Raw genomic sequence first — 20275 nt, forward strand, 5'->3', positions numbered from 1 at the left:
TATAATTTTTTTTTTATTTTAATAAACATTATCTAAGTATTTAAATCATGAATACATATCAATCGGTAAATATAAACTATATTTTAAAATTTAAATTTATCAAAAAAATTGAATTATGAAATAATAAGCACGGAACACGATAAAGGTGATTGATATTGGCGTGACATTACATATTCACTCCGAAAGATGATGATGATTAAATTGGGGGAATTTTTTAAGGGCGAGTTTGGTTGTGGGTGGGATTTTAAAAGGCATTATTTAGTTATTTGTTTAAGGTGTGTGCTTTTGTAAAATATAACTTAAAGTTGGTGATTAGGGAATCCCACTTACAAGCAAGGATCATCCACATCTAAATTAATAATTTTGTTCCATTATATATTTACTTTTTAGGTCATTAACCTACTTTTCTTCTTAAAGATGGTTCTAGAAAATATGATAGAGCGTCTATAATAAGAGATATGATAAGCTTAAAATTTACGATATTCTCTATATCATAATAATAAGTGAGTGAGTCATCATCTGAGTCAGCATTTATAATTTTTTGATAAATGTTTGTGTAGAACAATAAGACTTAGTTATATATAGTCACGTTTTAAAATATCAATACAATCTATTAAAACGATGTCATTTTCTTCGATTTTGTATGTTTTTTATCGATTATTTTGATTTTCTTTTGTGTTTCTTAGATTTAATCAATTTGCTTCGATTTATATGGTTTGGGTTCGATTTTTTTTTTATTATCAATTGTTTGGTTTTTTGAGTTAATTGGTCAGTTCAGTCTAGTTTTGCTCCCCAAATCAGTTTAATAGGTTAGTGAATTTCACTCGATTTAGTAACTGAATTGATCATTTGCACACCCTTAATCTCGATCTATTCACAGTTATATTCCATACAAAGTTATTAGATCTTATATTATGCTTTAAGAGCTTTATTTAGTAACTTTTTTTTCTTTCTTTTTCTACGAACTTTATTTATTTCAATCGCTCATAGACGCATCTTAGATTTTATTTTCATCGCATCATGTTACATATAATTTTAATTTCTTACTTTGTCTTTTTTTCACGTGCATTGTATACATCCATGACCATATTATCATTTCCTTTATTATTATATATAACTTATATTTAATTTTATGCAACATAAAAGTTATTTTCTATTTAAAATTTTACTTATTTGTTTTGATTTAAAAATTCAAATATCACACAAAACTCAATGATTTTTAAAATAATTTATCACTTAAATGACAAAAAATACAAATAATCTAATGTTTTTATAAATTTTGTTAAAATGAAATTATTAAATATAAGAAATTAAATGTGATTCACTAAATAATATCACAAGGACAAAAAAATATAAATAATTTAAGATTTTTATTTTTGAACAGTTAGAGAGGTCTTTGTAATTTTTCAAACTAGAAATGAGGTTTTTATAATTATTGAAATGCCGTTCTCTTTAAAATGTGTTTTTACGATATAATTTAAAAATTATTTTTAAAAATATTTTTTGTAAAAACCTTTCACTAACTTCTACAATTTAAATCTCGTTTCCAAGCATTCATTCATTTGACCTATTTTTATTTTTCATTTTCTCAAATTTATTAGAGATTATTCTCCTAACTCTTTATCTCTAGTGATCTCGTTTTTCGACTTAAACTTTTGTGTTCGATTTAGTTTATCAAAGTGTGATATTTATGCATACATTCATTTTCACGTATCAAACCTAGTTCAATTTACAACCGTATTAAGAAGTCTAAATTTTTTAATCATTTTAAAATATCCAATTTAAAGGAAAAAGAAAGACTTTTTAGACATCACCAATAAATTTTTTTATAAACTATTAGAATAAATTTTTAAATTATTACAATCCAATATATGAAGGTAAAAGTCATATGTTTCCACCAAAATAAAATGATGTGCCTTAAAAAAGAAAACTTAATTCATATAATGGGATTAACATTTTTGACACATTTGATATTACCAAAACAAAACTTATACATACTTTTAATGCATCATATAAAAACACGTATAATGAAATTTTCAAAACCTATGTTTCAAAAGCTTCATTTTCTTTCAAACTGCTTAGCTTGCCTAAAATGCTTGAATATTTTAGAGGATGCACTTAAATTAGAAGATGAACTTTCTAAATGAAAAACCTATCAAAAATAAAATATTTATATAAAATTTGTGCATGAAAGAGAATGTAAGTTTCTAGTCCACGATGTCACTTTTGGCCATATTGGCATCCTTCCAAAAACTTTCTTAACAGGTGCCATAAGCATCTCTTTGAAGGTCCTCGACCACACCACCCGAGCTTAAGTGGCACAAAGCAAAATAATATAACCATACATAATTATGGATGTAAATAAAAAGTCAAATAGAACACATTTTCAAAACCGATTTATCATGCATCGTGAAAAAGCCACGAAACAAGAATTTATGGGTAGGGGAAACTCACATTGGAGTCCTTTTGGAGAAGATTTTGCTTGTTCCCCCCTATCTTCCCAATCTCCCATTGATCACCTTGATGGAAGCTTTTCTTTCCTTCACTAATTTTCTCATTTCTTTTCTTCTTTCTTTATTTTTCTCTATTTTCTTTCATCTCTTACACTTGTTTCAACTTGTTCAAGTGTGATACCTTTTCCTAATCTCCCATTTACAGGAGCTTTAGGGGTTATTCTTTTCACATTTCAGATTTTAATTTTGAGTTTTAAATTCATTTTTAGTTATATGTTTTGAGTGTCTATTTTGAGATTGTTTAAATCACGTTATTTTTATCTATAACATTTTTTATGTTTTGAAAATTTTGAGTTTGTTTATAATGAAAACAGTCAAAAAGACTTTTTATTGTTTTGAATTTCTTTTATAATTTTTTTCTTATTTTCAAAATGTGTTTTAAAAATATGAAAATAAACATGTTTTTACTATTTTGAAAAATTTAAAACCATAAAAACGACCTAAAAATAATAAAGAGAATAGTCTTTAATTTTTGTAGTAAAAAAGTCAATTAACTTGAGAGAATATTGATTTATTTCGTCTTTTGAATTTTTTTCTTTTTTTTGGGTGAAATATCTTTATATGTACGTAAGATAAAAGAGAAAATGAAATTAATGGGAGATGGCTTCCAAGTTATCCTCAATGGTGCAAGAGGGCTATACCCACCGCAGCCCTTTGGCGTGTAGGCACGCAACTGCTGCTAGTTGCTACCCCCTTCCCTGGTTGTGGGGGTCTTTTTTCATGCAAAAGGGACTCCACACGACAAGAGGACCAGTGAGTTGGCAATTGAGCCAGCCCGATAGGCTCCCTTTATAATATAATATATATACACACACACTCAGATGTATTTAAACATTTGATCCACTTATTTGGTCAAATAAATTTATCTTCAAATTAAATTTGAATTTATTTCTTTAAACCTTCAAATATTTTAAAAATATTTCGAGAAGTTACAATTATACCGAACCTCATTAATGATCAATGCATTTTACTCCATACAATATGATTATTCTCTGAACCGTTCAAGCCCAATCTTGACTTTTTTCTTAGGTTCAATCTCAGCCCAATCTGATATTCCTTTTGGACCCTACTTTGGCCCAGCACCAATCTGTCACAGCATCATTGTAATCCCACTGGATATCAGCGCGACAGTTTCAAATCATGTCCTAATTAATGGCAGATCTCATCTATACTAATGAGAGTCTCGTTGCCACCATGCTACCGCCTGAGAACCTTTACTGGTAGAGATGGCAAACGGGCCGGGTCGGGCCAACCCGGCCTGCCACCAAATGGCCCGCGGGCCGGGCCAAATCGGCCCGCTTAAAAACGGGCCAACAGATTGCTAGCCCTAGCCCGGCCCTAAACGGGCCCGTCCAATTTTTTTTTTTATACCATTTTTGGCCCAGAGACAGGCGGCGTGAGCGAGAGAAGGCGAGGGGCGAGACTGAGAGCGAGGGGCGCGGGCGACAGAGGGCGAGGACGAGAGCGAGGGGCGCGGGCGAGGGCGAGACAGAGGGCGAGCGAGGGGCGCGGGCGAGGGCGACAGCGAGGGTGAGGGCGAGCAAGGGCGAGGGCGAGCGAGGGGCGCGGGCGGGGGCGAGGGCGAGGGCGAGACAGAGGGCGAGGACGAGGCAGAGGGTGAGGGCGAGGGCGAGAGGCGAGGCTGAGGGGGGGGTTTGTGGCCGATTAGCGGGCCAAGCGGGCCGGGCCAAATCGGCCCGGCCTTAAATGGGCCAGCAAAATGTTGGCCCTAGACCGATCCCGGGCCGGGCCCATTTTGCCATCTCTATCTACTAGCGCCAGATAACCAGTCTCATTACTTGCAAACGCACGATTCATACAAACAGGAGGACATCTTCTCCTTTTATATCAATCAATTCTCTTCAGAGCCAAGGTATGTTCTGATCCCTAACCTACTGATACATTATTTTTCTTACTCACTCGACCGTCGAAATGCTTGCAGGTGCCAACCGACCCCCGGATGGACCCATCGCCGAAGCTCGCGCCCCACCTCCTATCACCCTCTTCAATCAGGAAGGAACATCCTCCATATAATATGATTAGAGCAACATTTGCTATAATATCTCCTTATATAATCATGTCATTATATATAAATTATATTATTTTGCATTAGTACAATAGTCTTTTTGTTAAATGTGCATTTTGAACAGGTGTTTTGATAAGATGACACGCCCAGCACATATGTTAAAAAGGGTAAATTTTATCCTTACACAAGATCGACATGTGCATCTATTACAGAAATCATTATCCTTCATATGAACATTATATGATAAATTTTTACTCTTACAAAAATTACCCTAAACACATAAGACAAATTAAGAAGTGGCTCACGTGTACTACAAGGGCAACTTAATTGAGTAGTAAAGGACCACAATGTTTAATTGTAAAGCCCACATCACATTATTATCAGGTTGAGATGTAGGGCACCTTTCTCCAAGTGCCTAGACCTTACAACATCAGTGTGCCCATATTACTTACCTAAAAAATTGTCATGCTTTTAGACAACATTCATGGAATAGTTAATTTCCTAGATTGTTCATTAGATGCATTAATTTGGCATGATCAATTCAAAAGCTTGTTTTTCTTTTGGGCTACTTTAATTTATAGGAAATTTTCATGCAGAATGACAGACTTAATTAATATATTCATATATGTATATATGTTGCACCAAATAAGATAAATGAAAGGACTACAATTGCACCCATATTTTTCTAAAAGATCTATAATGAGTCTTAAAACTAACTTATATATATATATATATATATATATGAGGAATTTTATTTATTCATGAGGATCCAAAGTTACAAACATACATAAGGATCAATCCATGGACATTACCTCCAAAATGATGATCCTTGAGAAACAATTAACCAGTTAAAAAGAGACACTAATGATGAACTAATAATGATAAATAACAACATTATTGGATCCACAAGACACTAACCAATTAATGTTTGCCAGACAGCTTCAGATGAATATGAATGAATGTTACCAACCGCAGCTCATCAGATCATGAATATATATATATATATATGCATGAATAAGAATGAATGATCATGATGATGAGTTTAGTTACTACCCTTAAAATTAAGGGCGGTTGTGAGAATTAAAGGGCATAGAGGTCAGCCAGTTCCTCCAAGGAATTATTGTCAATATCAGAAGAGAGGTTTGGATCTGCATTCTCAAGCATCCACAAGAGGTGATCAAAGAGCACCACCTCACACTTGACCACTGCAATATTATTGTCACCACCACCTGGATTTTTCTTTGAAGATGAAGATGATGATGATGATGATCTCTCTATGAGAGCACTCAGGACAGGATGATTCAGGTGCTTGGAACTGATCACGTATCGCCTTCGTGAGCTCCCCACAAGAACTGTTGCGCCTTTGCTGTTGCTGCGACCATCGTTATTGTTGTCTTCTTGCAGCAGCTCACTGCCAGTACCACCTCCCCAGAAGAATCGTTCGTCTCTGTGGGACTTGGACCTCAGGCTGCTGTAGGAAGACGACCTGCCCAGCTGCCTCGACAAGGTCTTGCACTTTCTTAGCAACAAATTGATCTTCTTCATCCTCCAGGCTAGTTAATTGCAAGGCAAGGAGAGGGGGGATAGCCTTGATGTACACTACTACTACTACTACTACTACTACTGCCACTCATGAAGATTGATGATCATATAGGACATCATAGCTTAGCTAGCTTCATTATTGGAGCTAGGGATAATATCAGATGATGATGATCATCATCATAAACATGGTCATGGTTAACTAAAGTTGGGTACAAGGTCACTGTTGTCTGGTGCTTGGAGCTAAGGACCCACTTTTTTTTTTTCTTTCAAATTGATGAAGCCATTCAGACATATATGTGACATAAACTTGTCATCTTCCTCATCTCCCAAGTCATGATATACGACGGCCCCAATTTCACATTCTATATATTCAGGCTTGGTCCCCATATTAGGACCATATACACACATGTACGTATGCGTGTGTGTGAACCTGCAGGATCATCCTATATATGATAATCAACATGGCAAGTGGCCCTCAGGTACAAGCCAGCCATTTGGCTTTGGTCACGTACACATGAGAAAACCATCACTAGCTAGCCAGCTGGCTATTCAATATTCTGCTGCTGTTGTTCTCCTAACCCAACAAATTAATTAAACAAAAGCTTGCTGACCACTTCATTTTTCCTGTTCATTCTCTCTCTTGGCAGATCTAAGAAGAAAACCCTGTTGGGAGTGGAAAGTTTGCCACCACTCTCACACAGTTGTCGGGTGTAGGCTCTTGTATGTCATGATAACATAAAATTGGGGAATTTTTAACCTAATTTAGAAAAAAAACACATATATTGTAACGATAATATTGTGTCATTTTTGCTGAGGTATTATCAAATTCTAAACTTGTTTCTCAATCGGGTTCACCTCTCAAATCCAAAATGCATCGAGTGTGGTCAGGTATTATTGTCAATGTCGCTTTTCACCAAACTTCGTCGTTTCTGAAGTCTACATGTGGAATTGTAAATCAACATGTAGGTGCCTACTTAGGAGAATATGTATGAAAGTGACTTAAAGTTGTAAGAATGAAAAATAGAAAGAATATAAACTATGGGTGTTATGTTAAAGAAAACGCCAAAATTAGGTGCTTACTGGTGAATTATTCATCAATGTGAGGCCTTATCCATTACATACTTCTACTGTCCTGCAAGGTCCATGACAATCACTTTCTAAATATATTTCAAACTTCTTTGTATATAATATTTTAAGCAAAGATGCTTTGCTGAAGTGTATTATATATTTTACATGTAAATGCAGAACTAGTATTTGGATGCATTCAAAGGACAAATTTTAATTTTTTTAAATTAAAATACAAAATAAGCACCGAAAAGCAAGATGAAAAATATTTTATATTTGTACCCCACCAGCAGATGACTTCCAGCTTAGCTTCCAAGTGAAAACAGCACAGCCATGAGCTTTGCTTAGAAGCAAAAGCATGCATCATCAACCATCCAAAATCAGCCAAAGATTAAGATTTAGGAACAGCAGAGATGAGCAACCTTATCCATATACTATGATGAGCGACCTAATACCATTAGATCACAACAATACTAGACAAATATCAGATCCCAAGCAGAGATTTATAACAATAGAAGCAGAGGCTCGGAACATCTTCTCATCAAATTAACCTTGTACGGTTTTCCAAGAAATAAACTGTTAAAAAATGGCAAAATTAATACAACATGCAGATATACTCCATAGAGTCCCACCATGAAAAGGAGGCACTGAAATCGCAGTGTTCGCCTTTTCAGGATCTTTCCCTTCTTGTGGAAGACCTCTTATATATTTGTATAATTATGATACAGGTCATAATCAACAGGATACTTCAACAGCAGTAAGATCTTACCAGAAAAACTTATGATCACACCTTAAAAAAATTGAAGAATATGTAACCTCAATGGAGTAAGCACCAACAATCCATAAGAATCACGGTGGCCTTTCTGCAAAATAGGCTATCCCAAGACTGACTGGCAAGATTGGGCAAAGGAGCACTTATCCAGTGTAGAAGATTTTCTGATCAGACGTTGAAGCGAAACAGCATCACATCCCCTTCTCGTACAACATAATCCTTCCCCTCCAATCTCAACTGCAAACAACCAAATAGATCATTAACTCACCTTGACCTGGAAAGAGAATATTAGGAGGTTGTCGGTAGGTGGTTGGTTCAGGTATGTGCATGTGTATATTAAATACTTCTACAAACTATCAATTCAAGCTATCCTCCCAGTTTTACTTAATCACTCCATGTGCAATAAAGAAAAGACCTGACAATATTTGGTGATTGTGCTCTATTCTGCTTATCTGGATACACTCCTGATCAGTTTCTGGCTTATGAGTGTGAATTTGACAAACGTGAAAGAGCACTGATGTAAAACCAACCTAAGCCCAGTCAAGTTCCAGTTTTGGGACTGATAAACAGGGACTACTTACGTGGTTTGAGGTGTGTTTTAGGACTGCAAAAATGTTGTACAGTAGAACATCAGAGGTTACAGAATCACTTTTCAATGAAAAGTTGCATTTAACGCTCCAATGCCAATCAGACTTTAAGCCACATTACCATGTTGCTCAACAGTGAAATATTTCCACAAAAGTATAATCAAGCAAAGTATCTCCACAAACATATTCGTAATCAGGATGGCTCCAGATTACATTTCATTCAACAAAAGTGCAGTGAAACTTCTGATGGCTCTGCTGAGAGGCATATTTTCATGATTTGTGGTAAAGAAAACATGCTTTGGAAAGCAAGTATGAGGTAAAGCAGCTGAATCTTTGTAGTGAAAGCTCTTTGATGAAAAAGTATACACAAAGTATGACAACTTACAAGCCCTTTCTCCCTTGCAGCTGAAAATGAACCAGCAGCAATAAAATCATCATAAGCAACCTGATAAACAAATGAATCACAATCATTGTAGTAGACAATATATAACGGTAATATGGAATGACAACAATGGAAATTAGTAGGCATTTTTACTAGGCAGAATAAAATAAAGATGTCCAAGACATGTACATGAGCAACATAATCCAAATGTTTGTTTTTGGATTGAGAAGGAGCAATTCTGTTTTAAGCAATATTAGCACATTCCTACTAACTTCACCACAAGTCAAAGATGAAAAAAGATATGGTTCCTTTAAGCATACGAGGGAAATTTAGATTCTATCAGGATAACTGGAACAAATTTTCTAACTAGAACAGTGAGCTTAAGTTTTTGCCTGGACAAAGGATATGATATTGGAGTCATTCCCATGTTTGTTCCATTATTGCAGCCTCTATCTAATTGTTTTTTTGAACATAAAAATGTAACCAGAGTTTTCCTAGAAAACAATTCAATATTTCATGCTCACCGTCTCTGCTCGAATGAAACCCTTCTCAAAGTCGGAATGAATAACTCCAGCAGCTTGAGGGGCAGTCATCCCTAACTCAATAAAGAATATTAATTAGACAAAAAAATTACTTTCAGCATAAAGGATGGAGTTTGCACAAGGGAAAACTCATATTTCCAAACAAGGAAAAATGCTATTTAACAATAAAAGGATACACCAAATATAAATTGGAAGAAGGCTAGTCAGAGTAATAAAGGATGCATCCCAGAAAAGTTCTTTCATAACTAACCTGCAAGAATAGTCCACGCTTTTGTTTCCTGCAGGCACAAAAAATAAAATAAAAAAAAGATCCTGTCAAGTAGTTGATTATCATGTTTGTTAAATTTCTGAGGACCAAACTCATCTAAAATCTTAAAGTATTAAGAAGGGGTCTAACGATGCATATCAAGCATCCCAACTCTCCCCCACATGTGCAACCACATGGTTGAACTTAGACAAACTTAACTAAGGTGCACTAACATACAAAAGAATAGAGAACAAAACAAAGAAATGTAACAATACTGAATCCAAAGCCTCTTATACCATATCATGTTACCACTACCAAAAGCCTCTTATACTTATGAATACTCTTTTAACGACCCTCCTCAAGTATGGCCACACCTTCATTCATAATTGAGACAAGCATATGCGACTATTTAGTTATCAAGTTAGCAACTAGGAGATTTGACTACAAAACATATCTAAAAGTTTAAGCAATTAGGGAAAAAAGTCAACAAACGTAATAAGATTTCTAACCACCTCCTATAGGTATAAACATATGTTTGTACTCCAACAAACTAAGGTGCACTAAGCACACAAAACACTAGTTAAAAACACATTAACAAAGGAGACAAACACATGTACGAAGATCTGAATCTAGGATCATATCAACTATTGATCACATACTCATATAAAAGCTTGAGCTATTAGAGAGAGGAGTAACTTTTTCTTTTTATATTAACATTCAACACTAACAACAAGTCTTAAATCCCACAAGGTGAAGCCAGCTACACAGATTCTATCTCACCAATCATCTCTATCTATAATCATATCTTCTGTACGGCTATTATGACATACGTCATGCCTCAAAATTTCCCACCAAATTTTCTTGATTTTCCTCTACCTCTTTGTCAGATCTTAAGAGATCTGACGGTAGCTCTCTAGAATTTAATGAAGAATTCCAGAGAATTATAAAAGAATGATAGAAATAGAGGGAGAAATGAGAGATTAAGGGAGAGTCGAGAGAATTTGAGAGAAAGAGAGGGAAACAGAAATGAGAGAGAATGGTAGAATGATTCAATTCAATATTCTCGATAGTTCCTTACATGTGCTCGGGTCCTTTATATATATAGGATCCCGCGAATATATTCCCGCCACCAAGCTTATTTTCATATGTACCCCTTTCTAGAATTAGCTAACTGCTTCCCTAATTGCCCACACGTGTATGCTAGGCCCCCTTTACACGGTACAAACTACTTCTACATATTAAGACCGTGACAAATCCCCCCCGACTCGAGACAATTATTGTCCTCAAAAATGCTAAGTAGGCTGGCTGCTTGGGGAAATTGCCTCAACAGATCAGGCAAGTGTTCCCAGGTGCTGTTGTTTTGATGGAGGTTCGATCACTTTACCAACACTTGAATGATAGGAGCCCCATGATTGTATAATACTCTCCGGTCCAATATATAGTTGGGCTTTGCTGTGACATCTGCATCTATAGACAACTGTGGTAAGTTGGAAGACACCTACTGTGTTCCCACTGATCTCTTGAGCAAAGAGAAGTGGAAAACTGGGTGAATTCTGGACCCCTCAGGTAGTTGTAGTTGATATGCCACATTTCCCACCTTGGCTTCAATCAAATAAGATCCATAGTACCTGGGGCTTAGTTTGCTCACCTGACCTTTAGCAATTGCCTTAAGGTGTGCTGTCTTGAGCTTCAGGTATACTCTTTCCCCCACATTGAACTCCCTTTCATTCCTCCTATCAATGTACCGCTTCATGTAGTTTTGGGCCAATGCTAACTCTTCCTTGAGTTGTTGCAAAATTCTCCGCCTCTTATCTAAGTATGCCTCTACAGTGGCCACTGTGGTGTGCTCTCCCACTGCTAGAAATAGTGGAAGCTGATACCCAAATAATGCTTCGAAGGGTGATCTCTTGATAGATGTATGGTGGCCGGTAATGTATCACCATTGTGCCAGGGAGATTCACTTATGCCACCCTTTAGGATATAAGAAACACAAACATCTCAAGTAGCCTTCCACACATTAGTTAACCCTTTCAGTTTGACCATCCATTTGAGGATGGTAAGCTGTAGACATTTTAAGCTTCACCCCTAGGGATTTCATCAATTCCTGCCAAAACAAGCTGGTGAAGATCTTGTCCCTATATGAAATTATTGATCTAGGAATCCCATGCAACTTCCTCCCTTGATCCAAGAAAGTTCTGGCTATTTCTTGACCTGAGTAGGGGTGGGTTAGGCCAATGAAATGTGCAAACTTAGTGAATCAATCTACCACCACTAAGATGCAATCCTTCCCTTCTAACTTGTAGACTCTCAATAAAATCCATGCTTATGCTCTCCCAAGCCTGTGTAGGTAGGGGTAAGGACTGCAACAAGCTTGGTTGGGCCACGGTTTCGTTCCTGCATCCACTACACATGTGACATCGTTTGAGATGAGGCCAGTAAAAGATTTGCTTCACCTTATGATATGTGTTCTGCACTAACTCCATACTTATTTGTTTTAATAATGGATGAACTCACTAAAGACATTCAGACAGAGGTGCCATGGTGTATGCTATTTGCAGATGACATAGTGTTGGTGGATGAAACAAAAGGAGTGAACACTAAACTTGAGTTGTGGAGAAACAATTTAGAATCTAAGGGATTTAAATTAAGTAGAAAGAAAACAAAATATATGGAATGTAAATTTAGTAAGAATGCAAGAGTAGAGGATGTTATAATAAAATTGGAAGACCAAATCTTACAAAGAAAAGAGCATTTTCGATATTTGGGATCAATGATTCAAAAAGATGGAGAAATTCACGAAGATGTCACACATAGAATTAAGGCAGGTTGGCTAAAATGGAGAAATGCATCGGGGGTGTTATACGATGGTAAAATTCCATTAAAACTGAAAGAAAAATTCTATAGAACAGTTATAAGACCAGTCTTGTTGTATGGCTCAGAATGTTGGGTAGTCAAATACTAGCATGAGCAAAAGACGAGCGTAGCGAAGATGAAGATGTTAAGATGGATGTGTGGCCATACAAGAAAAAATAAAATTAGAAATCAGGTTATTCGTAATAAGTTAGAAATAGTGCCAATCGAGGAGAAGATGAGAGAGACTAGACTAAGATGGTTTGGTCATGTGAGAAGGAGACCAAGAGACGCTCCTGTGAGTAGAGTTGATGAAATGGAACAATTAGTCAAAAAAGGAGGTAAAGGCAGACTCAAGAAAACTTTGGGAGAGACATTAAAGCTTGATATGAAGTGTATGGACCTAAATGAAGATATGACAAAAGACAGAAATACATAGAAGTCTAGAATTCATGTAACTAACCCCACATAGTGGGATAAAGGCTGGATATGTTGTTGTTGTTGTTATGATATGTGTTCTGAATTCCCGAGTGCCCCCCCAATGGAGACTTGTGAAGGGAACTCAATATCTTCTTTCTCAATATCTCACTTCCACCGATTATGACTCTTCCCTTGTACCTAACTACCCCCTGATGCAATGTATACCTTGGCTTCCCATCAGGATTCAGAATCAACTGCGCCAATAACTCCTTCATTTTATCATCTCCCTCATAGCTAGCCTCTACTTCCCAATACCAATCAGGGGTGATAATAGTAAGGGCGACCGATTCTCTTTCTTTTAGGCACCTGGACAAGGCATCAACAACCATGTTTTCTCTCCCTTTCTTATACTATATGTTGTAGTCTAGCCCCATGAGTTTAGGCATTCCCTTCCTTTGGAGGTGGGTATGAAGCTTCTATTGTAGTAAGAACTTAAGACTCTCATGGTTAGTTCTAATTATGAACTGATCTCCTTCCAAATAATGCCTCCACCTCTTAACCGCCATTATTACTGCCAAAAGCTCCTTTTCATATATAATTAGCCCCAAATGTCTAGGGGACAAGGCTCGGCTAAGATAAGCCAGTAGTCTCTCTTCTTGCATCAACACTACCCCCACCCCCATACCACACGCGTCAGTCTCCAGTATGAATGGCTTATACAAGCACCGGAGCCTTGCTCATAGCCCCCTTCAATTGGTCAAATGCCTTCTCAACCTCTGGGCCCCAATGAAATCCTTCCTTTTTTAATAACTCAATCAAAGGCCGGCTGATGATACCATAATTCTTTACAAATCACTTATAATACCCTGTCAGCCCCAAAAACCCCCTCAAGGCCTTAATGTTAGTAAGCCTTGGCCAAGCCGCCATAGCAGCCACTTTTCTCGAATATGTACTCACCCCTGCACCTGAGATAACATGCCCAAAATACTCTATTTGCTTCTGACTGAAGGCACATTTGGATTTCTTAATATACAATTGGATGTTTCTGAGAACCTCAAATGTAGTCCTTAGGTGTTTCAAATGTTGATTGAAGGTTTGGCTGTATATCAAAATATCATCAAAGAAAACCAAAATAAAATGGCATAGGTAGGGTTCAAAAATTTGGTTCATGAGTGATTGAAAGGTGGCTGGGGCATTAGTGAGCCCAAATGGCATCACCAAAAACTCATAATGGCCATGATGGGTTCTAAAAGGTAGTCTTGTGGATATCATTAGAATTCATGCGGATCTGATGATATCCTGAATGAAGGTCTAACTTGGAAAAGTAGGTAGCATTCTTTAGTTCATCAAGTAGGTCTTCGATTATAGGGATGGGAAATTTGTCCTTTATGGTCAAGACATTAAGTTGACGATAGTCAACACAAAAACGCCATGATCCATCTTTTTTATTGACAAGGAGGATAGGGGAAGTGTAAGGGCTTTGGCTATGTCTGATTAGGGACTATTGAAGCATGTCGCTAACCATTCTTTCAATCTTGGTTTTCTAGTGTGGAGGGTATCTGTAAGATCTCACATTAATAGGTTCTAAGTTAGGTTTAAGGTTGATTGAGTGGTTAAGGGCTCTTTTGGGAGGTAGGGAGTTAGGTTCTACAAATAGATCCTCATACTCAGCCAAAAGCATATTAAGTTGGTGTAAGAATTGTACCTCCAAATTGCTCTAGTATGGAGTATGGGTGGCCATCTGCAACTCCCCTTCTTGTTCCCCTCCATCCTCCACTGTTTGGATAGAAAATAATTGGGCTACTTGAGCCCATTTACTATTAAGCAATCTCTGAAGTTTCCTCCTTGTGATCATCTTGCAAGTACCACTCTCCCTACTACTTGTAAGGGTTAACTTCTTTCCCTCATTTTCAAACATTACTTCCATCCGATTAAAATCAAAGCTGATAGGGCTCACTTGTTTCATCCAGTCCACCCCAAGTACTACATCGTAACCGCCTAGCTTAAGCAACCTCAAGTTAGCCTTGAACAACTCCCCTTGCATTTCCTAGCAAAATCCAGTGCAAGTTGATTTGCTTAGCACCTTGTTGCCATTAGCAACTGTCATAGTCAAAGGCTGGGTCCCTGTAAGCCTACAGTGGAGCCTCTTAGCAGTACCCCCGTCCAAGAAACTGTGGGTGCTCCCATTGTCAATCAAGATCATCAAGCTACCCTCCTGTACTTTCCCTTCCACTTTAATAATTTTATTGTTTGCTAGCCTTTTAAGGGCATGAAATGATATTTCTCCATTGTCATCCCTTGCTACTCCCATCACTTCTTCTACCCTCTCTTCTTCCTCTTCTAATTCTTCATCCTCCCCTTCTAGCAAGAGCAATTGCCTCCTGCATTGGTGTCCTAGGATATACTGGTCACCACATTTGAAACAGAGCCCTACTTGTCTTCTTTGTTCTATTAGTCTCCCATTTTGACCTGTTGAGGAATTAATAGGTGCAACTACTGTCATACTCTTTTGTCCTGGATTCACCCTCACTATCTCCTTACTCTACCCCTTCACCATTGGTACTACAAGCCCTATATTGATTCCCTTATTCTGCTGCCTCTGCTTTTTCATGATGGCTTATATCAAAATCTCTTGTAGCCTAGCATCCTCAGTAGCTTGTTCCATCGTTTTCGGATGTAACATCTTGACCATAGGTCTGAGATCTTCACCTAACCCACCCATGAAGCTGGAGACAAAGTAAGCTTCAGAGAGGTGGGGGTTTAGGGTGACCATTATTGACCTGAAGTCCTCAAATCGAACCTGATAAGCTTGTACTCCCCCTCTAGCTTGAGCTTATTGAATTCCTCCACCACGTCCATTCTATTTCTATTTCCAAACCTCTCACACAGCTTATCAACAAACTCCTCCCATGGACATTCTCCTCTAGCCTGCGACCACCCTTGATACCAAGCATCCCCCACATCATTAAGGTAAGCAGCTGGTAGTGCTACCCAACGTTCCTCTGAAACATTGTGCCAGGCAAACATCCGTTCAAACCTCCTCACCCACCACTTGGGATTACTTCTATCAAACAAGGGAATCTCTAATTTAGGCATAAGGAACCCTGGGTGATTAACTGCAACCGGTCCCTCTCACCTTAGATCTACTCCAGTATCCCTTTCTTCTCTTGGAGCAACCTCAATTTCAGAGAGCCCGACATTCCCATTCCTTACTCCCTGACCAGTTAAAACCGGTTCTGTCCTTTCTCTCGGGGGAAAATCAAGAGATAAACTTACCTAATTTTGACGTGTAAACATCACCATAAAATTTTGTAGTTGGTCCTTGATTTGAGCTCCAACTTCATCCTTGATCCCATCCAACCTTCCATTCAAACCCCTTAGAGATGTGTCCATCTTTCGATCCATCGCCATGATTGCGATTGGATCCAATCTCCAGCAATTCCACTCAAGCTTGTAGATCAGTCACCATTGAATGGAATTATTGTACCTTTGACTCCAAATTCTTCATTTGGGTCCCTTCCGCCATCGCAGCCTACTAAATTCCCTTGGCCCAACAAAATTGCTCTAATACCAAATTGTCAGATCCTAAGAGATCTGATAGTAACTCTCTAGAATTCGGTGAAGAATTCCAAAGAATTATAAAAGAATGATAGAAACAGAGGGAAAAAGAAGGAGAGATTAAGGGAGAGTTGAGAGAATTTGAGAGAAAGAAAGGGAAACAAAAATGAGAGAGAATGGTAGAATGATTCAATTCAATATTCTTGATAGTTCTTTACATGTGCTCGGGTCCTTTATATATAGGATCCCACAAATACATTCCCGCCACCAAGCTTATTTACATATGTACCCCCTTCTAAAATTAGCTAACCGCTTCCCTAACTGCCCACATGTGTATGCTAGGCCCCCTTTACACGGTACAATCTACTCCTACATATTAAGACCGTGACACTCTTTCGCTAAAAGATTCTTTCATTCCATCCATTCTCATTATTGGAGCATTTGTTGGTCATCTCCTCACTAATCAACCATCTTAATCACATCTAAATTTTTTTATTTCCAATAGGAGCCACTCCAACCTCATGATGTATATAACTTCATTTTTAATTCTATCATTTCTTATATGGCTGCACATCCACCATGATCTTCTCTTCCCCATTACACTCATATTCTACATATGTTGGTGCTTTACTGCTAGCATTCCTTGCCATAGAAAACTCTCTGATAAAATTTTCTTTTTAGCTTTAATGGGATTTTACAATCACAATATTGAACACACTTTTCCTTTTTTCATTAATATTTATATTCTCAAAATGTTGGTGGTCAATAATTTAACATCTTGAGAGTATAAATAACAACATAAAAAATAAAATTACCCCTCTATGACAACTTAAGCTTTAAAATAAGTTGGTCATTATAATTTAACAATGTTAACATCATAAGACTTATCATAAAAAAATAAAAAAAGAATCATGTTAGCCAATTAATATAAAGCATTTTTGGGTAACTTCACCTTCTCGCCAGATGTAAAGTATGTACGTAGCCCTAGAAGGCCATATGTTGCTCTAATGAGATTTCCAAGGCCACTTTCATTGACACCAAGAGAATTCAAATATTCTGTTCTTTCGCCTGATGGAAGCTCAGAAAGCTCTGCCTCAACCTGCAATTACAAACTGCACATTTAGTCACCTGATGCAATGAGTAGCAGCTGCAACACTAGGTCAAAAGCAATTCACAGAAACAACAAAAAGCTACACAGCTTGTAGTAAAAGCCAAAACAACATTGTAATAGAAGATGAAAGTTAACACCATGGCCTCAAACACACTGTCCTTAGGGCTTAGACATTCTGAGTACAGATGCTTGTTGCAAATTGAGATTGAAAGAGATTCTGCTAAAAGCATCACCAAACCTGTGCTGAGATTGTTACTAATCCCGATTGTAACTCAGATGCAATATTCATTACTTCTTTGACATAAGGATTATCATCAGAGGCTGCTAGATCAGATTCTGCCACATTCGCCACATATATGACCGGTTTCATTGTAAGTAGACAAAGATTTGTTATAGAATCTTTCTCAAAATCAGTTAAAGCTACTGTTCGTGCTGGTTTTCCATCCATGAGTGCCTGCTGAATTTTTTCCAGGGCTGACTTTTCGGCTTCCTCCTGAAATTAAAAATATTGTAGTACAAATGCTCAGAACCACAGTGAGTACTTTTAGGTGATGCAATATCAGATTCAAGACTGATGATGTCATTATGGAAGCCAGAAATTATATTACCTTTGCTTTAGATTGTGAATCTTTAGCCTTGCCTTTTTTGAGCTTCTCCATTCTTTTCTCAATCTGTATTTCTTGTAAAGATACAGTTCAGTTCTATCAGATCATATTACTTCGGCATGCTGTTGATAAATGCAATGGAGATTCAACATACAAAATGAACATCATAACAAAATTATTCAAGCTGAAAGAAAAAAGTCGATGGTCTTCAGAATTTCATGCGAATAAAAGCTAACTGGACGAGGTGGGAGCCAGCAAGCATCTGAATAAGATAAATGCTACAATCAATTACTAGATTAACAAAATAATAAAATAAAGTGGCCCTGTCACTTCTGGAAACAGTTACAAGACCATGATTTTGTTTATTCCCCCTGAACAACCTGTCACGTAATCTACAGGAAAAAGCAAGTTCACTTTGAATTTGAATTTTACTTTCTCCAAGATCTTCATGAATAATGTGTAAAAGTATACTTATGACTGTCAGCATTTTAAAAAGCTTGCTTAAGCGCAAGGTGCATCTCTAGCGGCTTTTCTTGCCAACATGAAGAACAAATGACAAACAGCAGCTTAACTAAAAGAGCGTGCATTTTGGTTAAGCATGACTACATTTGGGAGTTTTGAAGGGGAGGGGAAGGCAGGGTTTATAAAGAAAGAGTATGGAAGGGAAGGGAAAAAGAGCAACCTTCCCCTTGCTTGGATGTTTAATGCGGAAAGTAAGAGAACTCCCCCTGTTCCAAGCAAGCATCTGTTTAATTAAAAAATGCAAGCATTCCCCCGATTACCCCCCAATTTGGGGGATAAGAGATTTTGGAGGAAGGAGGGGGGGATTGGGTCCCCTCCGATCCCCTTCCCCTCTTCCTTTTAAATTTCTTCCAAACAAGCAGATTGTTTCCCCTTTCCCCTCCATACCCTCCCATCCCTTCAATCCAAACATAGCAGCACCCTTATTTAATTTTTCAATTTTTTATTGTTTTACAGTTTAAAAAACAAGAAGAGTTACTACATTATACCCTAATACACCAAAACACACCCATCCATTATATAAATATCTTAGAATGCTGTAGAAGAAAATGATTCAGTATTTGGTCATGATTTTTTTTGACATGGGGTGTTGTTGCTATATGTCTAGAGTTGAAGAGTCTAGATTTAATGTTAGAAGCAAAGGAGGCAATGCAACAACTGAAACACCAACTTCAACTTCTAGTTCACAACCAGTTTTGGTTGAAGAGGTCAATTAGAAGGCGCTGATGAGGAAGATGATGAGAAATATTACTCTAATGATGAAGATGACTTTCTTAATCTCAACTAAATCATTGAAAATGAATTAAGAGACCCTCCTTTGTTCTCTTTTAGCATGATATTTTTGTCATAACAGTATGATCTAGCAATTTGGCTCCAATTATTATATTATCTCTTTATTTTTTCTAATATTTGTGTTTTGTTTCAATTGAGTGTGCGCTTGCACTTTGCGCTTAAGCTCTATATGGCCTTTGCGCTTGGGTATGGCTAGAGCTTTAGAAACACTGTGCATATGGTGGAAAGTTGCTTGCATAGCTAGTGTTGTCCAAGCTAGGCTCAATCAAGGAGAATGCAAAGAAAAAAAAAAATCTCTAGAGATGAATTCCATTTTTTATGCTTCCCAAGAATTTAAGCTATTTTTAATGTGTGAAACATTAATTAAAGAAAATATCAATAACCATTTATGATATGAAAACATGGTACAAAAATTCCTACATTTTTTTTGAAAATATTGAGAATCCCAGAGATCTTGCTCTATTGGTCCTAATGAAAAATCTTTCTCCATGTTGCAAATGGAGAAATAGCAAGTCATGAAATTAAGGTCCACATGTCAGTATCTAATGTGGGTAATACACATCTTACATTAAACAGAGTAAACAAACCAGAAATGCTGTATGCCTAAAACCTTGTTGAAAAGTTTTCCCTGAAATGCATATTCCTAGAACCATGCTAAAAAGTAGTATAGTATGCCACCTTTCAAGTTGATGCAGCAAGTTATGCACATTTCAACTTGGCCTGCTACTATACAGCTTGTTG

General features: G+C 37.1%; 2 protein-coding genes across 10 annotated transcripts in view; both read right to left on the bottom strand.

The window, feature by feature from the left end:
• Window positions 1-5262: 5262 nt before the first annotated feature.
• LOC127792198 (auxin-responsive protein SAUR78) lies at window positions 5263-7524 on the bottom strand. The gene has a single exon (XM_052322620.1). It carries the CDS (start codon window positions 6082-6084, stop codon window positions 5620-5622), a length of 465 nt encoding a protein of 154 aa, XP_052178580.1. The 5' UTR covers window positions 6085-7524; the 3' UTR covers window positions 5263-5619.
• A 142-nt stretch (window positions 7525-7666) lies between these two features.
• Window positions 7667-20275, bottom strand: part of LOC127792197 (uncharacterized) — a 44311-nt gene continuing 31702 nt past the window's right edge. For all 9 annotated transcript variants that reach the window (XM_052322613.1, XM_052322617.1, XM_052322619.1 and 6 more), the window contains exons 5-11: window positions 18224-18286; window positions 17854-18108; window positions 17457-17603; window positions 9680-9707; window positions 9412-9482; window positions 8891-8950; window positions 7667-8155 (exon numbers count right to left, since the gene is read on the bottom strand). In XM_052322613.1, the coding sequence (XP_052178573.1) occupies window positions 8087-8155; window positions 8891-8950; window positions 9412-9482; window positions 9680-9707; window positions 17457-17603; window positions 17854-18108; window positions 18224-18286 (693 nt within the window). In that variant the 3' untranslated portion in view covers window positions 7667-8086. The remainder of the gene's footprint in view (window positions 8156-8890; window positions 8951-9411; window positions 9483-9679; window positions 9708-17456; window positions 17604-17853; window positions 18109-18223; window positions 18287-20275) is intronic.

Source organism: Diospyros lotus, chromosome 15 (genome assembly GCF_014633365.1).
Source record: "Diospyros lotus cultivar Yz01 chromosome 15, ASM1463336v1, whole genome shotgun sequence".
NCBI classification, from domain to species: domain Eukaryota; kingdom Viridiplantae; phylum Streptophyta; class Magnoliopsida; order Ericales; family Ebenaceae; genus Diospyros; species Diospyros lotus.

Coding starts and splice junctions, on each gene's coding strand:
- LOC127792198 (XM_052322620.1), bottom strand. CDS start 6,084: ATGAAGAAGATCAATTTGTTGCTAAGAAAGTGCAAGACCTTGTCGAGG.